The 26,293-nt window shown below is 38.1% G+C and overlaps 2 protein-coding genes across 6 annotated transcripts in view; one reads left to right on the top strand and one right to left on the bottom strand.

Moving 5' to 3' along the window:
• The window catches only part of METTL15 (methyltransferase like 15), a 194,845-nt gene extending 182,516 nt beyond the window's left edge, over positions 1-12,329 (bottom strand). For both annotated transcript variants that reach the window (XM_036325697.1, XM_036325699.1), the window contains exons 1-3: positions 12,224-12,329; positions 10,049-10,279; positions 5,887-6,167 (exon numbers count right to left, since the gene is read on the bottom strand). In XM_036325697.1, coding sequence (XP_036181590.1) covers positions 5,887-6,150 — 264 coding nt within the window. In that variant the 5' untranslated portion in view covers positions 6,151-6,167; positions 10,049-10,279; positions 12,224-12,329. The remainder of the gene's footprint in view (positions 1-5,886; positions 6,168-10,048; positions 10,280-12,223) is intronic.
• A 132-nt stretch (positions 12,330-12,461) lies between these two features.
• Positions 12,462-26,293, top strand: part of KIF18A (kinesin family member 18A) — an 80,080-nt gene continuing 66,248 nt past the window's right edge. Inside the window, exons 1-4 of one of the 4 annotated variants that reach the window (XM_036325696.1) lie at positions 12,462-12,633; positions 13,038-13,135; positions 21,467-21,831; positions 24,072-24,229. In XM_036325696.1, coding sequence (XP_036181589.1) covers positions 21,507-21,831; positions 24,072-24,229 — 483 coding nt within the window. In that variant the 5' untranslated portion in view covers positions 12,462-12,633; positions 13,038-13,135; positions 21,467-21,506. Of the gene's footprint in view, positions 12,634-13,028; positions 13,136-21,202; positions 21,361-21,466; positions 21,832-24,071; positions 24,230-26,293 lie in introns of those variants that run through there. The other 3 variants (XM_036325693.1, XM_036325694.1, XM_036325695.1) reach the window with 3 other exon arrangements.

Here is a 26,293-nt window from a genome sequence, read left to right as displayed (position 1 = left end):
GTTTTTGTGTGGCTGTTTTCTTTCTGAGCTTTTTATTTCTTATTTTTATACCAGTCCCTTTAGCATTCCTTGCATTGCTGGCTTGGTGGTGATAAACTCCCTTAGCCTTTTTTTGTCTGTGAAGCTTCTTATTTCCCCTTCAAGTTTGAATGATAGCCTTGCTGGATAGAGTATTCTTGGATTCAGTCCTTTGCTTTGCATCACTTTGTAAATTTCCGTCCATTCTTTTCTGGCCTGATGTGTTTCTGTGGAGAAATCATTTGACAATCTAATGGGAGATCCCTTGTATGTAACTTTCCGTCTCTCTCTTGCAGCCTGTAAGATTCTCTCTTTGTCCTGAACATTTGCCATGGTAATTATGATGTGTCTTGGTGTGGGTCTTTTTGGGTTCACCTTGTTTGGGACTCTCTGGGCTTGTGTGACTTTTTTCTTCCCCACCTCAGGGAAGTTTTCTGATATTATTTCTTCTAATAGGTTTTCTAATCCTTGTTCATCCTTCTGTTGTTCTGGTACCCCTATTATTCGTATGTTGTTTCGTTTCATGTTGTCCCAAAGCTCCCTTAGGCTCTCCTCCTGTCTTTTCATTTTTTTCTCCAATTGCAGTACATTTTGGGTGTGTTTTGCTTCCTTGTCTTCTAAATCACTAATTCGGTCCTCCGCTTCTCCTAGTCTACTGTTGATACTTTCAATGGAGTTTTTCATTGCAGCTATATCACTCTTCATATCTTCTTGGGTCTTACTTAAGTTGTTGATTTTTTCATCTGTTTCTTCTAGCTTCTTCCATATGTTATCGATTTTTTCATCTGTTTCTTCTAGCTTCTTCCATATGTTATCGATTTTTTCATCTGTTTCTTCTTGCTTCTTGCTGAGGTTGTCGATTTTTTCCTCCATCCGGTTTATGCACTCTAGGACCCTTATTCTGAATTCTTTTTCTGTCATGTTGCATGCCTCTGTATTACTTAGCTGCTTTTCTGGAGAGTCCTCCTTCTCTTTCCTTTGGGGGTTTCTTTGTCTACCCATGTTTGATCTCACTGACATATCTAGACGTTGAGTCGTTCAGTGGCTGCTCCCTTGGTGGCAGTGACTCCTTGGTCTGCGGTTCCTCTTTGGGCGGTTGCGGTAGCAACTGCTCTTCAGTTGGCAGCAACTCCTCTGGTGGGTGCTGTTCACAGCTGTGGTGGCTCTTCTGGCTGGTGGGGCGAGGTTTCACGTACAGCTGCTGTTCCTCAGCAGAGGGTGTGGTGCTCAGGAGGTTGCTGTTGCTTGGATCTGCTGTGTTGATTTAAAGGCACAAAATACAACACAACAAGGCACCACGTACCAGGCACTATACACAAATATATTCACGATATTAATAACCCCAAATAAAGGTGACCACCTGAATTAAGAGAATTAGGGGATAAGGAAGAAGGAAGAGAAAAAGAGAAAAGAGAAAAAAGAAAAGAAAATTAGGGACCAAAAAAAGGAGTGCAAAAATGAAATTGGGAAAAAGGAGGGGGGAAAGTAAAAGCGAGAAAAGAAAGGAAAAGAAAAAAAAAGAGCCAAAAGAGAGAATGAAGTGGAAGAGGGGAAGAGACTTTTTATATGAGGAGAATACTCCTATAGAACAGCCATTAATCCCAACAAATTCCAGCAACAGCTCCCTGGAGATGAATGCAAACTAGAAACAACCAATAATATAACGATGAAAATAGAATGGAGAACACTAATCCCAAAATAAAATAAAGAGAAAATAAAATGGCACTTTAAAAAAAAATGGTAAAATGGTAGCAGTAATAATACTGGTTAAAAATAAGAAGGTAGTAATTAAAAGGGTAAAATCAGGTGATGGAAAAAAGAAGAAAAAAAAAAAAAGAAGAAGAGGAAAAGAAAAAAAGAAAAAAAGAAAAAAAATTGGTTTCTTAGTTAAAAGGTGAAAAAAGGAAAAAAAAAAAATATTGCAGTAGTGAAGGTCCTTCGGTTCTTCTATTCTTCAGTGTGGCTCGCCTTAGACCTGCCAGGTATTCAGGAGAGTGTTGAGTTTCCCTGCGATACACTGTTCCTCTGTGTTGTAAACCACAGTCCTTATTTTAAAGCAAGCCGCATTTGTTTCCCAGACTGCCTTATTTTGTGTTTAGCAAAGAGTCAGTTTGTGGGTCAGCCTCTGGGTGGCAGTGTTCTGGGGTTGGCCTCTGAGGCTACAGGGCCTCTCTGTCCAGTGGAAGTTCACTGCCCAGAGCTGGCTGCGTAAGAGTTACCAGTGCTGTGTTGTTGCTGGGATTGAAAATCCCTCTATAGGCCAGACCCTGTTAACTCCCAGGGACTGATCAGGTTATTTTAATCCTTGATCTCCTACAGGGTGGAATCTGGGTGTGGCTGTGCTCCTTGCCTGGGGGCTGGGGGGAGGAGTCTCACTCTCCGGAGAGAATGGCTGCCTCAGACCTGGGCTCAGGGGTGTCTCAGCACTCAATTCGCTGCCACCTCTCCCGGCCCCCCTTCTCTCCTCAGTCTCTCCCCAGATTCCACTCCTCCGCACACTCTCCCTCTCTTCAGCACAGGTGAGTGTCTGTATCCGAAATGTCCCATGAACAGGGTTCAGTGAAAACAAACAAACAAACGCCGGCCGCGGAAACGGGGAAGGCTTGGTTTCTGTAAGCTTCTTCTCTTACCGGGACTGCATGGTCTGGTCAGCTCTTCAGGCTGCCCCCTTTAGGCTCAGTCCTCTGTGATCACAGACCGAGCTCTCAATTCCCCCGGCGGCGCCAGGAATCCCGCGGTTCTCCTTTCCCCCGTTAGGGGCTGTGCCTGTCCCAAGGGACGCGGCTGTCTGCCACGCGGTCTCCCTCCGACTCTCTGGGCTCAGAGGTCTGGCAAACTTTCCTGCCCAAATCCCTGGTTTTTTTACCTTTCCAGGGGAGTTCTGCTCTTCCCGGCTGTAAACCGTCTCGCCAGCTGAGGAATTTCGCCAATTCGGGGTGGATGTTACTAGTTTCAGCTGCTCACTCCATTTGCTCAGGGACACGACCTGGGACGCGTCTGCCTATACCGCCGCCATCTTCCTCTATCCAACTTAATTTTTTAAACTTAATTCTTTAACTTAAGTTTTCATATGTATTGTAGAGTCCCTACTTTGTATGCGACAGCACTGAGCTAGATGTTTAATACATATTATCTATTTAAGAATACTAGGATTATTTTGTTATATACTGCCTAAAGATAATGAAACAAAGTATTGTTGTAAAGCAACCTAAGTCATATGACTGATGGGCTTATACATGAGCAACATCCAAGCATTCTAGCATACCTTATGCATATAGCTCAGAACTTAGTTTATGAAAGCTGTACGATCTAATTTGAAGAAGTCTCAAAAAAAAAAATTAAGAGCTCTGTGTGTGCATGATCACACACGCATGTTAGATAACAGATTCAAACTTGGGCAGTTTAATTAAAGAAGCAAGGTATGACTTTTAAAATGAAAATGATTGATTTAGATTATAACAGTAGTTTCTAGAATAAGAGATCATATTTCTGAAGTCAGCAATATAAAAATTATCAGCTTTAATTATAAATAACATTTGAAAAAAATTTACTACAATAAAGATTTTTTTTTCCATTTGTAAATATGCGTAATTTTCAGGAGGTTTCTAACTTTTTGTTTTTGGCTATCATATCACCTAACGTTTTTGTGATCTCTTTATAGATATTAAAGCATTTTCGTATTTCAGGCCTCATATAATCCTGCCAGCAATACTATAAGTAACTCAGGTATGATTATTAATATTATGTATCAATATTAACACGGGGTGGTATTAAAACCAGATAGTCAAACATTTTTCTAGATTTTTTCTGTGAAGGTGTTTTGCTTTTTTAAAAAAAAAAATGAGATTAACATTTAAATTGTTGGATCGGGTAAAGCAGATTACCCTTCATAATGTGGGTGGGCTTTATGGAATCTAATGGGAAGCTTTAATAGAGCAAAGACTGACTCCTGGAACAAAAGGAGTTCCACCAGCAAACTGCCTTTGGACTCAAACAGCAACCCTTACCTGGGTCTCCAGCCTGCCAACCTAATATGCAGATTTTAGACTTATTAACACTCTTTAACAGCCGTGGGCAAACTACCGTTTGAAATGAATAAAACTATTGAAAAAAAAGACCATACCCTTTTATGTAATGATGTTTACTTTGAATTTATATTAGCTCACACAAACACTCCATCCATGCTTTTGTTAGGGCCCTCTGGTCCAGTTTAAGAACCCATTGTGGCCCTCGAGTCAAAAGGTTTGCCCACCCCTGCTCTATAATCATGTGAATCAATTCCTTAAATAAATCCCCTCCCCTCCCCTCCCCTCCCCTCCCCTCCCCTCTCCTCCCTCTCTCTCTCTCTCTCTCTCTCTCTCTCTCTCTCTCTCTCTCTCAAGAAAACAGAAATTCAGATCTTTACTTTTGCCTCCAGTCATTCCTGAAAAGATGCTAAAATTCTCAAGGAGATGAAAAGTAGAATTCAGTTTCCATAGCCTACCACTTAGCCAGTCTAATGTTCTTTTTCTTTTAAAATACTTATCTGACAAAACTAATCAGCTCTGGAAAACAGTTTGGCAGATCCTCAAAAAGTTAAGCATAGAGTTGTCATCTATTTCACACCTAGGTATATACTCAAGAGAATTGAAAACATATTGTCCACACAAAACGCTGTACATGAATGTTCATAGCAGCATTATTCACAGTAGCCAAAATGTAAAAACATAAATGTCATAAGTTGGAGAATAGCTTTTTTTAAAAAGTGATACATCCATACAACAAAATGATTCAGGGATAAAATGAAATAGAGATACGTGCTACAATGTAGATGAATCTCGAAAACATGCTAAGTAAAAAAAAAGCAGATGCAAAAGCTACATATTGTATAAATCCATTTATATCAAACTAGAGGCCTAGTGCATGTATTCGTGCACCGGTGGGGTCCCTCAGCCTGGCCTGAGCCCTCTCGCAATCCGGGACCCCTTGGGGGATGTCGGACTGCCGGTTTCAGCATAATCCCCACAGTTGGGCTGAAACCGGCATTTCGACATCCCCAAGGGATATAGCAGTGCTTGAAGCAGCAGGCGGCTGGGGAAAAGCCCGATCTGGGGTGGGCGCCGCACCGCTCCCACTCATCCTGGCACCTGCTCATCCTGGCGCTGCCTGGTAGCACTGCCACGAAGGCAGGAGAGGCTCACACCACAGCAGCTGTGCTTGCCAGCCATGAGCCCAGCTTCAGGTTGAGTGGCGCTCCCACTGGGAGAGCGCACTGACCACCAGGGGGCACCTCCTGTATTAAGTGTCAGCCCCCTGGTGGTCAGTGCGCATCATAGCTACTGGTCAAATGATCGACCAGCCACTTAGGCTTTTATATAGAGAGATGTCCATATTAGGCAAATCCATACAAACAAAAAAATAGATTAATGGTTTCCAAGTAAAAAAAGAAAAAAAGTGGGGGGGGAGACAATAGCCCAGTCTGCATGGCTCAGTGGTTGAGTGATAACCTATGAACCAGGAGGTCAAGATTCGATTCGTAGTCGAAGCACATGCCCAGGTTGCAGGGCTCAATCCCCAGTGTGTGGCATATAAAAGGCTGCCTATCAATGATTTTCTCTCATCTTTGATGTTTCTATCTCTCTCCCCCTCTCTGAAATGAATAAAAATATGTTAAGAAAATTTTTTTAAAAAGGAAGACAATAGAAAGTGAATACTTTCAAGTATGGAGTTTCATAACAGAGTGATGAAAACATTCCTGAATTAGGCAGTGGTGATCATTGCAAAATCTTGTGAATATGCTAAAATCCATTGAGTCACACCACTTAAAATTGTGAATATTAAGATAAGCAAATTATATCACAATTTAAAAATAAAAACAAATCAACTTACCTGCCCTTTTTGTGGTGCCAAACAACGAACAACTTCATCCACCATTACTGGAATATGTAGTTTACTCAGAGCTTCAGAATCTCTGTCTTGAGATCTGTGAAACTCATGAGCTCCAGCTTGATCTGTTTGCTCCTGGGATTCATATTCATCATATCTTTCTGATGTAGCATGTATCCTTTTAACACCTAAATTAAATATGCCAGCTTCCAACCAACATGAAAGACATTCTTTATAGGTCCTACGAAAGTATGGATAGCGAAGCATTCTGTAGGTCAACAAACCTAGAAAAAAAATTTTAAATATCATGATTGTTGGATTTTTTAAAAGGATGCTATAATACTTGGGGAAAAGCAAATTAGTATATAATATTTACCACACAAAAATGTGTAAGACTCATCATCTCAAACAAGTGTGAGTGAGTAATCTCCTTATACAAAGCAAGGAACCCAGAACAATTTAAGAAACAATCTGAAAATGTAATTTTTAATGTAGCCTAATTAACTCCAAGACCATTAATGTTTTAACCATCAGAAATGTGAAAATTAATTATTTAGTTTTCATTTTTCTGAAATATACTTTTTTGAATTTTAATAGAGTCTAAAGAACAAGTTCAATGCATTAGAACTGTTTATTGGAAAAGATATCTGGATGAGCAAACGGATTATAAATATTATCCTATGTTAGGTTTAGGTGGTCTTTTATTTCAAGCTCTTTTATTTTTCTCATAATACCAAGACTTCATCTTCAATTTAACTTTGAGAAAAGACTATGAGTGTACATCTAAAATAAAGGGAGGTGTTCAGTATCCCAGAAAAGTAAAAATCTCACAATTTTGCCATGAATACTCTCTGATATCATGTCACCATGACCTATTTCATGAAGTACTTTTCAATCTAAACCAACCTATCTAATAAAGAGGGAATATGCTTATTGACCCTCACACCATCGCAAAGATGGCAGCGCCCACAGCGAATAAGGAGGGAATATGCTAATTGACTGCCATGCCCTCAAAGATGGCAGTGCCCACAGTCACAAGATCGCAGCGCCCAGTCCCCTCAGGTCCGCTGGGGCTACAGGCGTGCGGCAAGGCCAGGCCCGCCCTTGCACCTGCCTCTGGAGTCCCCCAGTCCCCTTAGCCCCCCAGCACCGGCCTGAGGCACAGGCAAGCCTCGGCTTTCAGCTGCCCAGCCGCCCAGGCCCGGCGCGAGGTGCAGGTAACCAAGGCCGCTGAGGCTTGCACTGCCGGCTGTGGCAGCAGCAGAGGTGGATGGGGCATCGCCTCCCACCCCTGAGGGCTCCCAGACTGTGAGAGGGGGCAGGCTCTGCTGAGGGACCGCCCCCCCCCCCCTCCAGTGCATGAATTTTCATGCACTGGGCCTCTGATCTATACTAATAATAGAGGAATATGCAAATTGTCTGGGATGCCGTCACAGTAACAGTAATGACCAGCAGACTGCGTGGAGTCACCAGGCCAGCACGGAGGTTAGTGAGGGACGACCAAATGACTGAACAGCAGGCTGCGTGGGGTGACCAGGCCAGCAGGGGGGGCAGTTGGCGGCAAGCAGGCTGGCGGGGGGGCAGTTGGGGGCGATCAGGCAGGTTCACAGGTGAGCAGTTAGGAGCCAGCGGTCCTGGATTGTGAGAGGGATGTCCGACTGCCGGTTCAAGCCCGATCCCCGGGATTGGGCCGAAACTGGCAGTCGGACATATCCCTGAGGGGTCCCGGATTGGAGAGGGTGCAGGCTGGGCTGAGGGGACCCCCCCCCCCACCCCACCATGCACGAATTTCATGCACTGGGCCTCTAGTAACTTTGTAAACACTAAGCTGAGCATACTTTGCCAGGTCATAACCACCACTGCTTTAATTATCGGTCCCTTGACCTTAAATAAATAAATAAATATAAAAGGTTGATACATATTTCACTTTTTCATACTTGCTCTATTTTATTCTGCAATATGTAACTCTTTAAAACACAGAAGGAATGTAAGTGTATCAATAGAAGATCTTTTGAAAACATTGTTTTTTTACTCAATTGGTTGTAAACAACACTTCTGATGTGAAATACTTCAGTAACAAATTAACACAACTCTCCCTTCCTCATGGAATATGAGTCATTTAAGAGTAAGAGCCACACCTTTATAGCCACAAAATTAGATGCACACTAGGTGCTTAATGTTTTCTGAAAAGAAAATAAATGGATGGATAAATTCCAGATTCTACAGAATTAACATTTTTATCAAAGTTTGCTTTAGAAAATTTCATTTGTGTGACCAACCTTACAAAAAAAACACTTTCTCGAAATACTTAAAAAAACACATAAATCCCACTTAAATATGCTTTTCTTCAGTTTTGCAATAGAAAATGAAGAATAATGTTAAAAAGCTAATCACATGTAATAACTAGAGAAGAAATATAAATATACCTATCTGTACATATTTAATATTATGTAAATATAATATCAACAAGATGTTACCTTCAGGATAACATGTCAACTTTACCAAATTCATAATACACAGAATTATGTGGCAAATGTGGCACAGGAAATATATGGCCAAAAAAATTATATATATTATATATATATGTATATATATATAATTATATATATGTATATGTACATAAAAATTATATATATGTATATATATATGAAATGAGAGTTTTAAGTAAAACTAGATTGTTCAGCAATAACAAATTAGCCAAATGAATAATTATGCTTTGTTTGCCAGAAAGTGTATACAAGTAAACTCAACCACCCTTGAACTTAGTATTTCTTACATTTTTTACAAAATAAAAGCTCACATTTATTGAGCACTTACTAAGTACCATTAAAAATTCTAAACACACCACATGTACTAACTCATTCAATCCTTACTACTCTTAGAGGTAGGAACTATTATTCCCATTGTAAAGATGAGGAAAACAAATAAACACTGTGTGAAAAGGTCAGATAGCTGTAGAGCCATAAAGCTAGAAGTGTTAACTTCAGCATTCTATCCCCAGAGCCTGTCATTTTAACCTCTATGCTATAAACAGAGAGACCACTGGCTCTATTTAATACACTTAGGTAACTGAAGAGCACTTTAATTATATTGACTCAGTATTGTGGTATCTCATAAATTATATTCTTTTGTTTTTCTAAGGAGCCAATATCCTATTGCTTGGTCCTACTCCACCTGGAAACAGTGTACTGTGGGGTACCCAACAGAGGACTACAATATGTAGGTCTAAAGAGTGCAATCTGCATTATTTAAACAATCTAAATTGTATGTCCAGACTTCAATAATGTTTAAAAAACAAAACATCAATTCTAATATAGGAATCAGAACCACCTGGGACAAAGCAAGTACGATAGAAAAAAAAAACGCTGCCTTTGCCAGCAATTAATTCTTTTCTTCTATATTCAATTTCTATTTACTCAACTATGTTCAAAATACAAAGCCTTAGGATTTTATTATGCACCAATTGGCTACTAAAATGGGTTAACAGGGAGTAAGGGCCACAATACTTTTCTTCTTTGGGTGTTTCCTTGAATACCTTGCAAGGAGGTAAACTCCAAAGTTCCTTCTCTGTCCTCTGCAGCCCAGTCTCCTACCAGAACCCCAAAAGCACTGGGGCGGTCCTCCATGAACCAGCCATCCCCAACATGATTTAAGGCAGCATATGTACCCTCTGGCCCCAGCAAGGAAGCAGGGGGTCCGGAAACCTGGCCCAATCCGTGGCTTCCGAAGCCATTTAACTCTCCTTTGCCAGCAAAGTTGAGTTTAGCTGTTTGAGACCACGGAATCGGGCAGGTTACTCTCTTAAAGGTCGAAGCACAAAGCTGAGCGGTACTGCTTCCTCAGTGGGACTAACAGCCTTTGCCATCATCGCAGTCAGCTTTCCCCGCAGAGAAAACTTTTGAAAACTTAATTCCTGAACCCGGAGACTGGCACCGGAACGCAGAGAAAGTGAAAGTTCTAAAGAGAAGGGGGGGAAAGGCATCCTGTGGCCTAAGAATTACACTCGGACGAGGTAACACTGTGTAGAAAGTTCTGAACTCTGAATGAATGAGCGGGGAGCAGAGGAAGCGGCGTGTGTTTCCTTTGTCCGGGGCGAGTGGGGCGACCTTGGAAGTTCCCCAAAGGCGTGGGGGGAGCTCCCGGGACTCGACCACCTTCTCCTCACCTGAAGGACGAAGATTCCTCAGGTGGCCTCTAGCCCGGGCCACCGGTGACCACTACGGGGAACCTGAACTGGTTGCACGCCTCCGTCCCAGCCCCGGGGGGAAACTTGAAAAGACGGACAGCTCGGGTCTGTGTCCCGCCCACAACCGAGGAACGTGCGCCTTTGGTTCCGCTGCTTCCAGCCCCAGCTGCCCAAGGGTCTTGCAGGCGCTGGAGTTTCCAAATGGTGTTCCTTTGTGGGGAGAGGGAGGAGGACGGGAGTTGGTAAATAAGACCCTAGCAATGCCAGGATTTAATTCACTTTTTACTTTTTTTTTTTTATGTCAGATGCAACTTTAAATCTAACTTTCCATTTTATACTGGTCTCCACTCTTCATTTTACTACAAGCCTATGTTAAATGTCTGTGTTTAAATAACATGGAAGTTAGCTATACACCCATTTCTTTAAAAGGCGGGAATTTCTGTCTCCTGAGCACTATATGTTTCTGAAGTTTTGGTTCTTTTTCCTTCATTTCCATACAAAATAAGTTCATTTCTTATGCTTTCTGGTATAATCCGTAATGTCTTGCCAAACTAAAGAGAGCTGGCACAGTAATGGCATTGATTACAATGTTAAAATTGATCTGTTTTAACTAAATATACATTCCTTAAAAATACAGAGGTCATCTGAATACTGCTTAATGGCAGTGTAGGGCAAAACTTTAAATTAAAATAAGTACCTAGAGTAGGCGTGGAAACACCTGTTAGATGGATAAGCCTTATACAATGTGTGTCAAAAACGACGAAATTTAAGATAGCTACTTTCTCAGTCACCAGTGACCAATGCAATTTTACAAGAAATTGGTAAAACACCTTTTTCACTTTCTATTAAGATAGCATCTTTTTTTTTTTTTGAGATAGCATCTTAATATCCCTCAATCTGGAAAGTATTTCAGAGACAACTTACTCAATTCTGAATTAGCTGGTTTGTACAGTTCAAGAAAAATATTTTCCTTTAGGGATTTCCTGAAAACTTCAGTTTTCACTTCAATAAAATAAATAATACCCACATCCCATGGGCTGTTTTAAGAATTAAATGACATAACATATGTAAAGTTAATAAAATGCCTGGGACATCAAAGATAAAGAACTATAGAGTGAGTGCATATGTGAATTTTTTAAAAAGACTTGTTAGTTTTATTATTAAACTCAGCATCACACATACATACACACACTCACAAACACTATTGCATTTGCTAAGATATATGTAATACAGCCAGTAATTAATAGCTTTATTGATCCTTTATCCTCTGTTCAAAACCAATCATATAACATGCATCATATACAATGTACAGCGCTCCTGATTTTCTTCCATAAGAAGTAAATGTCCATTTTATAGGGGTTTTCCAGACATTGTTTTACTTATAATACTCTGCATTGGTGTTGTGCCATCCTATTTATATGATGATAGTGAATCACCCAGATATAAGCTCCAAGAGGGTAGGGATATTAACACAATTGTGCACTATTATGTCCCTAAAATCTACAATCAACAATTGCTGAATAAACAGATACAATAATGGTAATAATATAAAGGACAACAATGAAATTCACATCATACTATTAAAAATTTCCTGACGACAAATTACCTTAGCAAACATATTTCCCATTTTATCCAGGCATTTTTTTTTTTCCTTTTAAAGTGTACGTTCTGAAACAATACATAAGACCTAGTACTTAAAAAACAAAACAAAAAACTACTGCATGCAATAATGAATAGGCCAATAAGTTTAAATGAATTTATTTTGAAATGCCATCATTAGAAAGAAAATGTAAAACACCAAATGGTTTCACAGTCGGCGCCAAAGAGAGTAGGCCTGGGAGTCCAGAGAGATGAAGCCTAGGGCCTCAAACCTAAAGCCCTGGACTTTTAATTAATTGAGGCTTATTGATCACGCTTTGGTCCAAGTGACAGTGGCTTGGGACCTTTGCCTTTGCAGGCCTCACTGGTCAGTGGAGAAAATAAACACCCAGAACCTATTAATCCACACCCAACAGACTCTGCCTCTCCCTCTAGCAGAGGACACCCACCAACCCAGGCCTATACCCTTCTCACTCACACCCTGAACCCTGGGACCCAGCCTCGTGCCCCCGGCGTCAGAAGGCGGCCTGAGACTCCCAGGTGGCTGACTCCCACCTGCAGTTCCGGCCTGGCCCCGCCCACCTCGGCCACCGCCTCCGGAAACAGCCGCGTGCGTTGCCAAGGAGACGCGAGTCAAGGCGGCTTCCGCTGAGTCGCGCGGCTGAGGCTTTGGAGCCCGGCGGCAGCGCGCCGCTGCAGCGCGCCGCGGCAACGTCCGACGTGATGGCGTCACGAAGACGGCAGCCAATGAAACGGGGCGCTGAGGAAGCTGGCTTGGGTTTGAATCTCTTGGTTGAGTTTGAGTCGCCGGGAGGGTGATAGGAAAGTGAAGAGTTGCGGGATCCTCTTTGGGGCCGGATGCGAGGGAGAGGAGCTCTAGAGAAAGCTGCTCTCGGGACGCGCTCTTTGATGACCTGTCTTGCTGGACGCGGAAGGGTCCCGCCGCCTCACACGTGGAAGACCAGGTGGGCTGGCTTATTAACAAACAGGAAAGCGTTGAATGGAGGGTGAGGGTGAGGGTGGAGGTGGTTAGGATCCCTGGGGAGAAAGCTAAAGGAAGAGGAAACTGGAGAACCCCTAAGCGCCCGGCTCTGTGTGGTCGGAAGCCCACGAATGCTCCGCAGGAAGGGCTGGGATCTCCTGCCTTAAATTCCGAGGAAGTCCAAGCTTTAAAGGGCATCCTGGCCCCTTTCCCAGACTTCGGCAGAGCACTTTCTGCCCAGCACTTTGACAGTGTAAAGTGACCTCCGCACCCCAAATTCAGAGCGTTTTGTCTCAGACACAGATGTGAAAGTGACTGGGCATCCCTGTCAGATGAGGAACCTTGGTTCCCTAATGTATAAACTTTTTTCCCCGTGAGGTTCTGCAGTTAGACGGGCAAAAGTCCATGGAGACCCTGCCTGGAGGCCAGAGCATCAAGTTTAGACCTGCCAGCACTGCCTAACGGATTGCTGAGGATCAGATGAGGTATGGAAGAGATCAGACTGCTTGGCAAGTTGCAAATGAAAGGGACATGGAGCCCTGAGAATCGGCCCTTCTAACGTCTGTGCTTAGTTTCTGCAAGACTCCTTTGGGCATTCAATTACATAGAGGTCAAAGCTGACCACGGTTTAGGAGATTGGACCAGACATGAATAATTTTGCTGCATAATCTGTAACTTAGGTTAACTGTTAACAATCAGGTAGACTGTGTTGGGCATTCTACAGGTTTTAGTTGGTAGTGTTATTCCGCCACCTTGAATTTTGGGAGGCATACTAGTAAATGAACTTTGGTGCTAGAGAATATAAGATTCAAAGACTACACAGGGCTTGTTATGTAAGTTTCTGTTATTTTGTAATAATTGTATTTCAGTACAAAGAGTATCTGCCTTTAATTGTAGCGATTAATGTCTCTTCTGTTTTTGAACAAGTACTTAGAAGCATATGAAATTTTCGTTTTAAAAAAGTGCCTCTTGTCCCACTAAAAATATACTCTGAATCGATGAAGGTACACATAAAATTATTTTTATGCTGTCAACTCTATAAAAACTAGGAGGGAAAAAATAGCCCAGATGTCAGTGCCACCCTTCCCTGCATGTGAAATTCGTTCCCTGATGCATATAAGTTAGTAGAAGCAGTGGCTCTAACACAAAGTTATTTCCAAAAAGAGGTTTAAGTTGCCTAGAGACAATAAATGATAGTGTGGAGGATAATTCCTGGTCCTAAAAACTGTTTGTTGAATCTGAATCTAATTCAGGTTTGAGTTAACTCTATCATTCCACATTCAAGATGATTTGTGCAACGTTTCTGTTTCATTGTTTGAAAGCATTCTGTTCCGATTCCAGTAGAGCATTGTTGTTCAGAAAATTGACTTTGGATTTGGATCTGGATCCACATTCTGACTCCTCACTTACTAGTTATGTCATCTTGGCAGAATTACTTATTCTAAAACTAGGTCTCTGTTTTTTGTAAAATGGTGACAATAATAGAATCTACCTTATATATGATTATTTTAAGGATTGAATGAGATAGTGAATGTCAAATGTTTACCATAATGCCTGATATATATACAGTGTTTTCAAATAATAGTCATTGTTGTTTATGATTACTAAATATCACTGTGTAGACCTAATCCAAGAGTTCTCAATTCATGGTATATTTGGAGAGAATAGAAACTGTGATAATCCAACAAGCATAGAGAAAGCATAAACTTTGTTTTATTTCAACATGTATTCAAGAGCTCCTGTACTACCCTAAGGTTTCTATCAAAAGTAGGCAAATATATATTTTTTAAACTTCTGTAAGAAAGTTTGTGTATTATGTATTGATATCAGGAAGAATGGCAATTAAATTCTTGAGTTTTAGATTTAGTTAGTCTGTGTTCAAATCCCATGTCTTGTGCTTCCAATAGTGTGACTTTTGCCAGTTAACGTAATCTCTCCCTAACTAGTTTTTTTCCTGTGTAAGATAGGAATGTTAATAATATACCCATATCATAGGATTGTTGTGGAGATTAAATGAGAAGCATGTAAATTGCTTAGAATGTCTGTCTGTAGAATAAGAGCTCAATAGAAAGTATTTCATAAATAGAACTTGTTATTAAAGGATAGTTGTGTTTGAGGTAAACTTAATAATTTTTGTTTTGTTTTGTTTTTGAAATTTTGCATTTAAAATTCAAACAGCAAAAAAGAATATAAAGTAGAAAGCAAGCCTGCCTGTCACCCAGACCTTTATATTTCCTCCCATGGGGCAACTGGCATTATCAATTTCTGTGTTCTCTCCCTCAGAGTCCATGCATACACAAACAGTATGTAACTTTTAAACATACAAATGATTGTGTGCCGAGTCCACTATTCTGCACTTGTTTTTTAGCACATGTATCAGTAAAAAACTGCATTCGTTTATTCAATAAGTATGTATTGAATCCTAAATATTTGACAAGCCCTGTTCTAGGGTCTGGGGTACAAATGAAGACCATACTCTCACAGTGTTGACATTCTAGAGAGGAAACAATAAGTATGTAATCAAATAAAACATCTATTTTCCAGTTAGTCTAGATGCTAAGAAAATAAAGTAAGTAAGAGATTGATGAGGCAAGGGCAGAAATACTATTTTGAATGGAATCTTGAGGGAAAGCTTCTGTAAAGTGCCATTTGAATAGAGAGAGATCTAAATGATGAACTGAGGGATTAAGATTTGCAGATATTTAAAGGGAGAGCCTTCCAGGCAAAGAGAAGAGAAAGTGTGAGGGCAATGAGGACAGGACAAGACTGAAATTTTTTTAGGGACACTAAGAAGGACAGTGTGACTGAAGCAGAGTAACCAAGGAAGAGAACATTTGAAGAAACGGTCTAAGTAGACAGGTGTAGAATCTATAGGACATGGTAAAGAGTACATTTTATTCTTATGTTGTGAAGTCATTGAAGAATTTAGGGCAGGGGGAATGACATAAGATTCATAAAATAATCTGCTTTTGAAGAAGGCATCAGTACATACAGTCAATGAACTAAAAATATTATTGTATTTATGTATAATTGGGGGTGAATCTTTTAACTTAATTGGCTTATACTTTACCTAGAGTGAATGGTCGTTAGTTAAAGTTAAGGATTGCCCCCATTCAACGCAATTTATATTATCTTGCAATTATTGAAGAGGATTAGTTTTTAACACCTCTTCATTAAATATAGCAGAGAAATGAGCTGTTCCATGTAAGTGAAACTCCCAGAAAATTGAATGTTATCCTTGTCAAGTGAGTGACATTTTAAGTTCTCTCACTGATTAGCATGAAACATCTCATTTTCCTGATTTTGTATGAAAAGAAATTTGGCACATTTTTAAAAATTTGTGCCTCAGGGTCCTCATTGTAATTGCCTGTTATTGCCAATCATTGTACCCTACTGTAATATGTTCATTCTGTTAGAGAAATATATTGTATGTTTGTCTCTAAATGGGTAAATTGCTTTCTTGGATTCTGTGTCTATTTATTTATGTGTCTAGGTTCAGTACAAGAAGTTAGGGATATAAAAATTTAAAAAATACACCTTCATTAGCTGTTATATTTTGTCATATGCAATAATTATAAAACTTTAGAGCTAGAAAAAGGACCTTAGATATCATATAGTGCAACCTTATCATTTTATAGATTGGGAACAAAAAGCCCCTTCATTAGCTCCTTTTTACTCTTTTATATTATTTTCTCTCTAGACTAGACAAATACCTTTCTTCTATATGAACAAGGGTATTGGAAGTGTTTCTCCTTAATGTTTTAGTTCCAACAACGAAATCCCATCAGCTTGCTCTTTTGATTCTATTCAATCAATATCACTTAGTAAATATGACAGAATTGAACTGTCATTTGAAAAGTATTTTGGAATCAACAGATTATTGTCAGATAACAATATTTATTCTTTAGCCAATTAATAAACATGGTTAAGGAATTTGCTTTCTATGTGCCTTATTCAGAATCAACTAGATCTCCATCTCTTGTACTTAGCCATGTTAGAAAAGAAAGCAGGTATCATGTATTAGTATAAGAGCAACCTCATCAATCCCTGAAGGCATCAGTATATTTAAACATAGACAAATTTTTACATTTTGTGATTTTGTTGACTTTAGGTTATTTGTTTGTTTGTTTATTTCTTCTGACTTTAGGTATTTTTAGTATGAAAATTATATTCACTCATTTGTTTTGACAAATTAGGGTAAATATGATACTTTAAAAATTAAGATGATGTCTTTCTTAGTCTATAACAAGTTTAAAACAAATTTGCATTTGCCATACTTCTTAAACTATCCTTTAGGTAATTGTCAAAATTTCTTCTTGAAATGTTACTTGAATAGGATCTGTTGCCTTCTAAAATATCTTCAATAATTCCTAATTAAATTTTCAATCAAATCTAAGCTATAACCTTGCATTCAAGATCTTCTAAATCTGACCCCACCCTAATCCAGTTTTATATCTGAATGCAATCTTCTCCCTTCTCTTTTGCTGCATCACTACTGAGCAAACAAAGGTAAATTGAGATCTCTTTAGATGCTATAGAAAAAGTTACAATTATCTAAAACTAAACTAGAAGAAACAAAATTTAAGAAAATTGACCATGCAGCCAGTTATGTCCACTGCACAAGAGCTTATGTTTTCTACCATAAGCTCTTGAACCTGCTGCCTGAAATATTTTTGCCATAGGCACTTACTTTCTCACTCATTATTGAGTTTCTGTGAAGTCACCCCACTACATAAGCTTCTTTCAACTGCCCTATCCTAAAATAGGAGCCCACACATACACTGCTGACCCTCTTTATCCTAGGGCCCAGAGAAATACCTAGCACATAGAAGGCACTCAGTAAATATTTACTGAATGCATAATTAGTTTTCCTTCTTGAAATGCTTTTTTTTTTTTTTTTTTTTTTAACCTGGTTAATAATGATCCATCCCTCAGCTCTCAACTCATCACTTCCTCTAGGAAGCTTTTTAACTATGTCAATACCCCATTATACTTTTACATAGCACTTTTCACCTTTACTTTAAAACACTTGGCACAGTTAAACCTTTATCTTTTGTGTCACTATATTGTTAATATCTGTTTCCCTCACTGCACTGTATATTAAAATAATATTGTTAGTAGCAAACATTTGCAGTGGTATACTCTGTGTCAGACATTATTCTAAGTGCTTAATCCTCACAACAATTCTATGAAGTAGATATTATTAGTCCCATTTTACAAATGAGGAAACTGAGCCATAAGGCATTTAAGTAACTTGCCCACAGTTATGGCCAGTAAGTAGTAGAGCTGGAATTTTAAACTAGGGTCTGGCTCCAACATCTAAAAATTAACTTATTGAATTAATTAGTTAGTTAATTAGCAAGATTTACCTTCCATCCTTGAGGTTCTAAGTTCTGTTTTGAAATAATCACCTAATGTCTTATATGCTTGGCTCACCATTTCATATATGTATGTACATATTATCTGTCATTTTTAAAAAGTTTATCAGTTAAAGTCAAAGCATTGTTGAATACTTTTAAAAGATTTAGAAATGTGTATGGAGGTTAGTTTCGGGTATCATAAGAAATGTGAGATTCTACTAGCCTTTAATAGGCAGAGGTCAGAAATACTAAACATACTCTAATGCATGGGGCAGTTCTAAACAAGGAAGAATTATCCTACCCAAAGTGCCAGTCATAAGCTTATTGGGAATCATTAAAAAGATGGACCAGTATCTTTGGGAACAAGAGGCATGAGTGGGGACAGGTAGTGAAGAGAATTGACGTTTATTGATGCCTTAATACCTGTTATGTCCTTTAACCTTTACAACAGTATTATGAGGTCTTCTCTCCTTTACACAAATGAGAAACCTGAGACTCAGTGAGGTTAAGTAACTTGACCAAGGTCATAGAAATGAGCTATAGGTGCTTTGTGGGACTTGGCGAGACAGAAAGAGCAGGGTAGTAATTCACTTGGGACCTGACTGTTAGAATCCAAATGACCATCTTTCGTCTTTAGCATTCTATTTTTGGAGAAGGACAGAGTCCTAAAATGGGAGTGCTGTGTCCACTGTCTTCTGCTTTTAGATTGCTTTTGGCCTTATTTGAATTCTTTCCAAAAGTATATGGTTTTATGACATATTTTAGCTATCTCATTGCTGTTATTTTTCCATTAAAAAACACACACACACACAAATGAAATTTCTTCTTTTAACCCTTCTTCCCCCTCCACCCACACCATTTCTTTGCTCACTTTTGTAGTAGTAGTTTCTAGTACTTATTTCTTTATTCACTCTGAATCTTCTCCCATTCAGTCTTTTTTCCCACCATTCCCCCAATATTGCTCTTCTCATTCGCCTCTGTTTTACTAAATCCCATGGTTACTTCTTATTAAATATTGAACACATTAGCAGTATTTAACACAATTGATCATTCCTTCCTCCTTGATTTAAAGGTCTTCCTTAAGGTCTTCAAATCTTAATGTCATTTGAAGCTTTAAAAACTTCTAAAAGCTTCAAATGGCATTAAGACTCTGAGGATAGCTTTACTTTTTTAAAATTATTATTGATTAAGGTATTATATATATGTGTCTTTATCTCCCTATTGCCTTTCCACCCCACCCACTCATGCCCTCACCCCCCTGGTGTCTGTGTCCATTGGTAGGCTATATGCATGCATACAAGTCCTTTGGTTGATCTCTCCCTCTTTTCCCCGCCCTCCCCTCCATTCCCTCTGAGATTTGACGGTCTGATTGATGCAGCTTTACTTTCTTAACTTAGCTTCCAACTGCCTCAACATTTCCACCTGAATGCCTATTAGCATTTTCAGATTTAAGATATCTAGAACTGAACTGATTTCTGCTCCAAAACCTGCTCTACTCTCTCTCATTATCATCCCAGTTAATGGCTATTCCATTTTTTCCCAACCCCAGGCCAAGAACTTTGGAGTTATTCTTGAATCTGTTTTCTCTCATACCCCACATGTCTATCCGGAAATTCTATTGTCTTGACTTTTAGCATACATCCAGAACCTGACCACCACCCTGTTCTGAGTTACAGCATCATCTCTTATCTATATTACTACAGTTACTTAGCTAATCTCTATTCCCTATAGTACTTTATCTCCACAGCAGTGAGAGTGATTAGATTTTGTCACAATGCAAAAAATGGCATGTATGTGTGAAACCATGATAAATCCCTTTACCTGAAATATTAGACCCTTCCCTTACACTTAAACACTTGAGCTAAACCATATACAATTACTGGGAGGCTACCCAGAAATCTAGCTTTGATTTTTATTTATTTATTTTTTACAATGACTCCAGCACTATTTTAGTTTGGGTCATGGGAATGAATAGGAAAGGATCTCTCAGAATTATATCAAGGTAATGAAGGCAGAGCCTTGGCTTGTGAACTATTTTTAGTAAATGTGATCTTGGCTGCAAGCTTCTGGGCAGTGGAAATTGAAACAACCAGGCTGGTCTCTACCTGTGTTTCACAGACCCATTGGATTAAAAATAATTCCAAGGATATATCAATTAGCAAGCCCAGATATGAAGGTGATGGAGATGGTGTATACCCATGCTTTATTCAGGGATCCTAGCTCTGAATATAGATCCTAGTCACTGTTCTATAATGATGTGAACTTAGAGTACATTAATGATTGCAGGTGTATGTAAAAAAATAAGTTTAAAACACACACACACAATCTATTAGGAGATAGTAAGCACTTTGGAAAAAAATAAAGCAGGATAAGAGTGATTAGGAATTAGGTTGGCAATGTTAATGAGGTTAGGAGAGCAGCAATAGAGCAAGTATTGAAAGAAGTGAAGGAATTAGTTATGTACTTGGCAAAAGAGAGAATGGCTAATAGAAAGACCTATGGAGTGCTTGGTATGTTAACTGGAATAGAGTGAGCAATAAAACAAGGTGAAAAATGTAGGCAATTAATGAACTTAACTTGTACTCTGAATAAGATGAAGAACTGTTGGAAGATTTTGAACAAAGGAGTTAAACAAATAAACAAATGTGTGCATACATGCACAAGCACACACTTGACCCTTGAACAAAGCAGAGGTTTGGGGCACTGCCCCCCCCCCCCAGGCCTTTCAAAATTTGCACATAACTTTTTTCCTTTTTAAAGTTAAATTTATTGGGGTAACTTGGTTAGTAAGTTTATATAGGTTTCAAGTGTACAGTTCTGAGACACATAATCCTTATATTGCATTATGTGCCTACCTCCCAAAGTCAATTCTTCTGTCACTATATATTTGACCTCCCCTTACCTTTTATTTTACCCCAGCCCACTCCCTTCCCTCTGGTAACCACCATACTGTTGTCTATGTCTGTGAGTTTTTCTTTGTTTTTCTTGTTTGTTCATTGGTTGCTTTCAGTTTTATGTTCCACTTATGAGTAAAAGCATATGGTTCCTAACTTCTGTCTGACTTATTTTGCATGTAACTTTTGACGCTCCCAAAACTTCACTAATAGCCCACTGTTGACTAGAAATCTTACCAATAATATAAACGGTCAATTAACACATATTTTGTATGCATTATGTACTATATTCTCATAATAAAGTAAGATAAAAAATGTTATTAAGAAAATCATAAGGAAGAGAAAATGCATTTACAGTATTTATTTTTAAAAACCTGCAAAGAAGTGAACCCACACAGTATAAACCCATGTTGTTCAACAGGCAACTCTCTATATATTTCCAGTAACATTTACCAGGTGAGTGGAACAGCCTTAAAATCTTTTTTCAATGAATACTACATGCCATTCATGTTGCAGGCATATAGAACTAATATTAAAACTTTATGTTTCTTTTTAATTTTAGGTATTTAGGTGTTCATATAAGCGAATCAAGATAACCAACCATGTCTGTCACTGAGGAAGACCTGTGTCACCACATGAAAGTAGTTGTTCGTGTGCGTCCTGAGAACACAAAGGAAAAGGCAGCTGGATTCCATAAAGTGGCCCATGTTGTGGATAAGCATATTCTAGTTTTTGATCCCAAACAACAAGAAATCAGTTTTTTCCGTGGAAAGAAATCTGGAAATCGAGATATTACAAAGAAACAAAATAAGGATCTTAAGTTTGTATTTGATGCTGTTTTTGATGAAACTTCAACTCAATTAGAAGTTTTTGAACACACTACTAAGCCAATTCTTCGGAGTTTTTTGAATGGATATAATTGCACAGGTAATCACTTCAGTTGGGGTTTAATTTTCCTGTCTGATTTTAGTTTTTACATTAGAAGAAACATCTACTTGGCCTTTTCCTCTAAATACCAATTTTAAGGTGCATGTTTGCTAAAATTATTGAATTCAGTAGACTTTCATTGTAAATGCAAACTTTATTGAAAATTTAGTCATCATATATAACATATCATTTGTGAAACTTTCTCTTTCATGGTCTTGCTATGGTCCCTATAGACAATCATCCTTTCAATTTGTTATTAAACCACAGGCTTCTTATAATTGATGCCAGATTTCTCACAATTTGTGTTTATAATAGTTTCACTGCTTACCCTTATCCTTATAACTATCTATCCCTGTGGAATAGTCGGACATTTTTGGACACTTGGCATTTTCTTTATAGCACCTTTTTTTTTTTTACAATATCTTGAAATAAAAATGTTAAAAGCCCATGTTAATTGGATTTCAAGTGCTTTGTTAGCATATCTTCAGCCAAAAAATAATGTCTAGTGCCTTTGATAGACCTATAATAATTTTCCTTTCAAAATGGCCGTCTTGATTTCCTAGAAAGAGATATGTCCAAAAGGCCAGCTATGTCTCTATGCTTACAAGGCACTTAATACCACTATTCATATCTTACTTTTGGAATTACCACAGTTTATGGCATTTTCTTTAAAATGCCCCAAAACTGTAACATATTTTACTGTCTCTCACTGACTCATTCAGTTTTATTACAGAAGACTTATCCTCTTGGTCCAGCAAGAAAGGAGTGTCGTTTATTGATTATATTGCTATGATTCTGAATTTTAGCATATATTCTTTTCTTCATTCATGGAATTCCATATTGTCTCTAAAGATTTTTGATTTTTTTTACATCAAATAAACAAAAATCTACCAACTGAATCTTTGGTCTCTTCTTGGCTTTAACTTTATATTCTTATCTAGCTGTCTTAAGACTTCTTGATATACTATGGTCTTACATAAAATAGAACAAAATGAAACATACATCACTTTAATTCATTCTTCTGAAAAGTATTTTTGTAGTTGAACATTTAGCTTAGCAGAGAAATTTAACTTATAAAAATATTCTCACCAGTAATAATATGAGGAACTATTGCCTTAACTCAATCTTATGGTGGGTAGTTGCCATATGTGGACTTTTTTTTGCATTAATATTGTGATGGTATTTGACATATGTGAACTTTTGGTTTTGCATTAATATTGTGATGGGTATTTGCCATATGTGGACTTTTTCTTGCATTTGAAAAAACACTTTTATGTGTTACTGGATAGAATCTTGAAAACAAAGTAATTTGCGTAAGACAACATCATTTTTTTGTTGTTTTAAATTTTAAAATGAATTTTATAAATGGTTTCAATCTAGAACTCATTCACTCAGCAAACTTGTATCGAATACCTGCTTTGTGCCAGGTGGCTTGTTAAGTGTGAAGGATATCTGGCCTCTGCCTTGGCAGAACTCAGAGTTGGAAATACACTGTGATATGTGCTGGAATAGAAAGTTGTATGGCATATACTAAGGGCTCAAATAAGGGAGTAGATGTTTCTGCCTAAGACTGTCAGGGAAGCACAGGAAAGTGACATTTGTGCTGAATATTTAGAACAGATGAAAGTTTTCTAGTTGGATTAAATAGAGGAACTTTCCAGGACAAAGGCAGTGGAGTAGAAAGAGAGCAGCACTTGAGGAGAACTTCAAATAATCTAGTGTACCTAGACCACAGCAAGGGAGAAATAGGCTAGAGCAGCAATCAGACACCCTCTCTTAGAGTGCCTAATAGTATTCCAAGGTGAGGAATTTGAATTTCCTCCTGTAGGACTGTGGAACTAGTACACAGCTTTAACATATTCAAATTTCATTTTTCATAAAAGTAACTGCACAAATTCTATGGGATGGAAGAAGATTGAGACTAATAGGGAGACATAATTGATTATTTAACATGTGTAAGTTTGCTGTAGAAGATTGGGAACAAGTGTTGGGGTTGGGGAGAGGGGAGCCAGGTGGTTGGTTGGTGGTACCATTAGTCAGAATAGGGAATATAGGAGTAAAAGTCAATTTTTGCGAACATTGCAGGTTTTAAGGATAAGACTATAAATTAATTTTGTGTCTATCTGTTGAGTTTAAAGTTACTGTTGAGCATATCCAGATGGAACTATCCACTAGACAGGGGCTACAGTAATGGTATATGTCATAACAGAGCGCTTTGACCCCTTTTCATAAAAACCCAGTACTTGCATATGGTGCCACTGGAGCTGGGAAGACCCACACGATGCTAGGATCAGCTACAGAACCTGGAGTGATGTATCTAACCTTGTTAGACCTTTACAAATCCATGGATGAGATTAAAGAAGAGAAAATATGTAGTACCGCAGTTTCTTATCTGGAGGTAAGTTGGCAATAGCATTCTTTAGATTAATCAATAGTATTGAGAACTCTTTCTTTAAGAAGTTCCATGGTCCATTTAAATTATTCTGTCATATAGGAATTTTCTCATGAATATATAACACCATTTTTAAGTGCCTGCGATGCATCTTTCTCTTTTTCCCGTATTTTATTTGGCATATCTGACTTGCATAAAAGTAGCAAGAATAGTACAAAGAACTTCCAGATACCCTTCACCCAGATTCCCCATATTGTTACCATTTGACCACCTTTGCTTTCTCTCTCTTTATGTGTGTGTAGCTGTTTCTTTTTTCTAAACTGCTGAAGTTACAGACTTCTAGAAGTTTCCTTAAATAACCACTGAAGAGTTATCAGGAAATTAATAATGATATTCTGTTACCTAATCCATAGACCTTAATAAGAGTTTGCTATTGATTCTAATAATGCCCTTTATTAGAAAAGAAAATCTAAGATCCTTAGTTGCATTCAGTTGTCCTAACTCTTTAGTCTCCTTAATCTGGATTTCTTTTCTATGTTTTTGCTGTCATAAAACTCTTAGTTTGGTTTGTCAGGATTAGATTTTGGTTGTGCACTGGCAGAAGTACCACACAAGTGACTTTGTGTTCTTATGACATCATATCAAGAGGCTTAAGTGTTTAGTTAGTCCCATTACTAGCTATGTTAACTTTGATTAATTTCATCATGCTGGTGTCTGCAAAGTTTCTGCATTGTCAAGACTACTTTAACTTTTGTAATTAAAAAGTACCTTGTAGGGAGAATATGTAAATATCTTCTTACTCAAACTTTCATCCACTGATGATTCATGCTTGAGTCAATTATTATGATGTTAGATGATTATGATTTTAAATTCCTTCATTTCTTCTACATTTTTTCATTGGCTGTCTACTGTAAAGAGAGCTTCTCTTTCCTTTATTGTATCAGTGTGAACTCATCAAATTGTTAACATAATTCTCAATAGTTTATAACCTCTTTCTGTAATTATTTATTTATATGCTGAAATTGTGCCAAACAAGGCTCTTTTGTGCTGTCTCCTAGGTCCTTCTGACATGCCCCATCATTTCTGTAGGCCACCTATCCTTTTACTAATAGCTGACATTCAACACATCATAACTAAGTGCCAGGCATTCTAACTTTGAATTTGGATAGTGTTTCAGAAACCAGTACAGAAACATAAATTCCTGATTTTACTGCCTATTCATTTGTGGTGTCAGAAAAAATTCTACTCGTTACAGCTCTTAAATTGATACCTTATAATTAAGCTCCTACATTTCAAAAATTCATTAAGATTATGTATGTTGCTAAAAATTTTCATCTTAGTCTATAGGACTTGAAGATAGAAGTAAAACTCACTTCCTATAGTTAAGTATGGAAAACAATTGTTCTGAGCATAATTAGAAAAGAGCATGGCAGTATTGGTTATTTCTTTTTTAGGTCCCTTCATAACTGGGAGAATTTTAAAGTTTTTTTTTTAATGTTTTTAATCATTTTTCCTTTCTTTTAATCTACTTTCATTTTATTGGGAAGGCAATGTCTAATCTAATGGTTTTCCTCTTGGGCTGTGCACCAGAATTGGCTATGAAGCTTTTTAAAAATAGACATGCCTGGACCTCACCCCCTGGACATTTTAATTTAATAGGTCTGGATTGTGGCCGAGGCATCTATGTTTTTAGAAAGCTCCCAGGTGGTTCTGAAGCATAGACTAGCTTGAGAATGATTGTTCTAATTGCGTTTTTTCTATGATTTAAGTGGGTAAGGGAAAGCACTAGAAAAGTGACTGCTACTTCAGAAAAATAAGAGCCAAAAATGTAGCTCTTGAATATTTTACTACTTTAAAGAGTTTATTACATTTAAAAATGGTTATCATTCATTGTTAAAAATTTTACTAGCAATGAATTGTCACTGTGGTCTATTTCTAAGAACATGGAAATATCAGTGGTAGTTGTCATTTAGTTAGGAACTAGAAAACTTAGTACCTTTTTAGTAAATTCATAAAATTCGGTCAATAAAATTATTTATATGCATTACTTAAAAAGATAAAAATTACTAA

This window comes from Myotis myotis, unplaced genomic scaffold (genome assembly GCF_014108235.1).
Source record: "Myotis myotis isolate mMyoMyo1 unplaced genomic scaffold, mMyoMyo1.p scaffold_m19_p_10, whole genome shotgun sequence".
Lineage (NCBI taxonomy): Eukaryota > Metazoa > Chordata > Mammalia > Chiroptera > Vespertilionidae > Myotis > Myotis myotis.
This window is presented reverse-complemented; position numbering and strand designations above follow the sequence as displayed.